The 3,661-nt window shown below is 41.2% G+C and overlaps 1 protein-coding gene across 1 annotated transcript; it reads left to right on the top strand.

Moving 5' to 3' along the window:
• Nucleotides 1-3,432, top strand: LOC133879524 (ETHYLENE INSENSITIVE 3-like 1 protein). Its single transcript, XM_062318099.1, has 2 exons — nt 1-158; nt 1,087-3,432. The coding sequence occupies exon 2, from the start codon at nt 1,218-1,220 to the stop codon at nt 3,033-3,035; it is 1,818 nt and encodes a 605-aa protein (XP_062174083.1). The 5' UTR covers nt 1-158; nt 1,087-1,217; the 3' UTR covers nt 3,036-3,432.
• The last annotated feature ends 229 nt before the right edge of the window (nt 3,433-3,661 follow it).

The raw sequence follows: 3,661 nt of genomic DNA, 5'->3' as shown, positions 1-3,661 counted from the left end.
CCGGACCGGTCTCTCTCACTCTTTTTTGTTCTCTCTTCTGATACAGAGGAAAAGGAAAAGAGAACCCAAAAAACTCTCTCTCTCTCTCTCTGGGTGTGTCTCTCTGTTTGGAACAGTACGAGGAGCTTCAGAGGCTAACAGGATGAAGTAGATATTGGGTAAACATAGATAATCTTCTTCTATTTTTCTTCACTTAAATGAAGCAAAGGCATATGGTATAAGTAGTTTATCACTTTTTGTGTTGTTAAGCTTGAATTGTGTAAATTTTTGTTTCGTTTGGGTGTTGATGGGTATTGGGTTTTTGCTGTTTTGTCATTTGATTTATGCAAGATTTAATGGTACCAATGTTTGTGGAGAGCTATTGTTGAGTGTTGCGGATGCCTGAGCCTCTGGATCTAGAAAAGGTGGCTGCTGAGCCTTTTGGTGTGCTCAAAGCCATGATTTTCGGAACCCATCAATCAATTATTGTTTGATTGTAGTTTCAGTTTTCGTTTTTTAAATTACTTTTGTGTGGTAAAAAATATTTGAAAAACAAAAAAGTTGTAGTTTTTCTTGCTTGGGTAGGAGAAAAATGACTGGAAGTTTGTTTTAAAAGCTAACCAGATCGTGTGTGGCGTGGTTTAGACGGAGAAATCTGAATCATAGTCTTAAAGTTATATTCCTTTTGGCAACTATGAAAGCATAGAGTGCTGTGGATCTGAGGGGAACTAGTTGTTTTTCTTTATGGTAATTATGTAATCGGAATATGGCCAGTTTTATCCTTCAAGTTTGTAGCTTAGATTTTTTTCTATAACTGGGAAGCCCATGAGTTATTAGCTTATTATGATGCCAAAAACAATTAGGCCTTGGTGGGTTTATCTTCTTGCTTATCCGTTATTATTTGTTCTAATCCTATTTCAGTCTGTATTTTGTACTTTCTTGTTTTGTCTATTCTTTCATTTTTGTACTTGCCTAATTAATGGATATTATATGATTTTGTACTTATTTTGGCTTTGCATTTAATTACAGTCATTACCAATTCAGTGTACCTGATATGTATGATATGGTGTTATGTCTGAACTGACTTTAATTTGTTCTGTAATGAAGGTGTTTACAAAGATAATCTAGTGGGTTTCATATTGGAAGTCCTGGGGATTGGGAGTTGGTATTTTGCGTTCAAAGTTTGGATATTGATCAGAGAGTGAAGAGTGGTGAAGGCAACGCTAACTGGGTGCTGAATGGGAATGTTTGAAGAAATGGGGTTTTTTGGTAATCTTGAATTTCTTTCGGCTCCTCCTGGGGAAGGGGAAGCAGTTCCTGAGCATGAACCAGAGGCGACAATGGAGGATTATAGTGATGATGAGATGGACGTTGATGAGCTTGAGAGGAGGATGTGGAGAGACCGGCTGCTATTGAGACGCCTCAAAGAACAGAGTAAGGAAAAGGAGGGAACTGACAATGCAAAGCAGCGTCAATCCCAGGAGCAAGCCCGGAGGAAGAAGATGTCTCGTGCACAAGATGGTATCCTGAAATATATGCTGAAAATGATGGAAGTTTGTAAAGCTCAAGGTTTTGTGTATGGGATTATTCCTGAGAAGGGCAAGCCGGTGAGTGGAGCCTCTGACAATCTGCGAGCATGGTGGAAAGAAAAGGTCCGGTTTGATCGTAATGGTCCTGCTGCAATTGCCAAGTATCAGGCGGATCATTCAAGCCTTGGAAAGAATGAAGACTGCAGTGCAGTGGCATCCACTCCTCACACCTTGCAGGAGCTCCAGGACACCACTCTTGGATCACTATTGTCTGCTTTGATGCAGCACTGTGATCCGCCTCAGCGGCGTTTCCCATTAGAGAAGGGTTTTGCGCCGCCGTGGTGGCCAACCGGGAATGAGGAATGGTGGCCTCAATTGGGCTTGCCTAAAGATCAGGGGCCTCCCCCTTATAAGAAGCCTCATGATCTGAAGAAGGCTTGGAAGGTGAGTGTTCTCACTGCTGTAATTAAGCACATGTCCCCTGATATTGCCAAGATCCGGAAGCTTGTTCGTCAGTCAAAATGCTTGCAAGACAAGATGACTGCCAAGGAGAGCGCGACTTGGCTTGCCATTATAAACCAGGAAGAAGCGCTGGCTCGAAAATTGTATCCTGATAGATGTCCGCCTCTGTCAGCTGGTGGGAGTGGATCTTACATAATCAGTGATGCTACAGATTATGATGTTGAAGGAGTGGATGATGAAGAAAATGTTGAAGCAGAGGACTGCAAGCCCCGTGAAGTTGATCTCATCAATTTGGGAGCTGCTGGACCAAGAGATCATAGGTTTATGATGCCCCCAGCGGATCCTCAAATTAAGGGAGAGCTCATTGAGATTGACTCAGATTTCACTCAAAAGAGGAAGCAACTGGCTGACGATCATCCACCAATGATGATGGATCAAAACATATATACTTGTGAGTACTCTCGATGCCCATACAACGATTACCGCCTCGGGTTTCTTGACAGGAATTCGAGAAACAATCACCAAATGAATTGTCCGTACCAAAGTTCTAACTCTTCCCAAGTGTTTGGAATGCCGAACTCTCAAATCAATGATGAAAAGGCAACAGTTTTCTCTCTACGCTTCGCTCAACCTAAGCCAGCCTATGTTTCAGGACTTGGACTTCCGGAAGATGGGCAGAAGATGATTTCTGAGCTTATGTCATTCTATGATACTAATCTTCAGAGTGACAAAAGCATGAGTCCTGGGAACCTCAAGGCTGCTGAAGACCACAACCAGCAGCAGCAGCAGCAGCAGCAAAAATTTCGACTTCAGATGGATGATAATAACTATTACAGCCAGGGGGTTATCATGGGAGGCAACAACATGTCTGCTGCAGAAACCAATATGTCCATGCACCAAACCGTGCTTCCAACAACAGAAATTCAGTTTGATCAGCCATTTGATAACAATCCCACTGATAATATAGTGGACTTCAGGTTCAGCTCTCCATTTAACCTGGGATCTGTTGATTATGCAGTAGACTCTTTGCCAAAGCAAGATATCCCCCCCCTGTGGTACCTTTGAAAAAAAAAAAAGGCAGAAATTCTATCTTAGGCTTTCTCTTGTTGACAAGGCTAATAGATTGGGAAAGCTGGATGTTGAAGGGCGCAAACTAATTTATTCTGAGTTCTGCGCTGGATCCAATAGAGCTTCTTGGATCCTTTCTGATCATGAACCTAGTTTTGTAATATATAAGCTTGTTTATTAGATGTTTTAACCCACATGATTCCATGAACTTGGGCAAGTCGTGCGAGTCTAGGGCCTTAGGATGCTTTCATTGCAGTACTGAAGGGCCAATAAAGAAACTGTGAAGGATTAGTCCGATGTTGTTGTGTACTGCCATTGAAATGTTTAGAAGCATGAGCATCTTCTTCCTGTTGCAACCATGTTATATAATATACACATATACAGCTTGTTTTAAGTGTTGATGGTTGTTGCATTTATTAACCTCCATTTTGCTTTGTTTTGGCTAAACATGTTCTGATTGATTCTTTTCCTGTTTCATCATCTTTCGTCTATAATTTTTGTTATGGAGGTGACAATACGTGTTCGATTCAGATCGTGGCAATCTTAATCTAACCCATTTAATTAAATACGTCAAACTTTTCAATTCTTTAACTCAAAGTTGTTAATTTTGTGTTGAACTTGTA

Source organism: Alnus glutinosa, chromosome 10 (genome assembly GCF_958979055.1).
Source record: "Alnus glutinosa chromosome 10, dhAlnGlut1.1, whole genome shotgun sequence".
In the NCBI taxonomy this organism is placed as follows: domain Eukaryota; kingdom Viridiplantae; phylum Streptophyta; class Magnoliopsida; order Fagales; family Betulaceae; genus Alnus; species Alnus glutinosa.
This window is presented reverse-complemented; position numbering and strand designations above follow the sequence as displayed.

Excerpts from the sequence above, each read along its gene's own strand:
- LOC133879524 (XM_062318099.1), top strand. The coding sequence starts at position 1,218 with ATGGGAATGTTTGAAGAAATGGGGTTTTTTGGTAATCTTGAATTTCTT.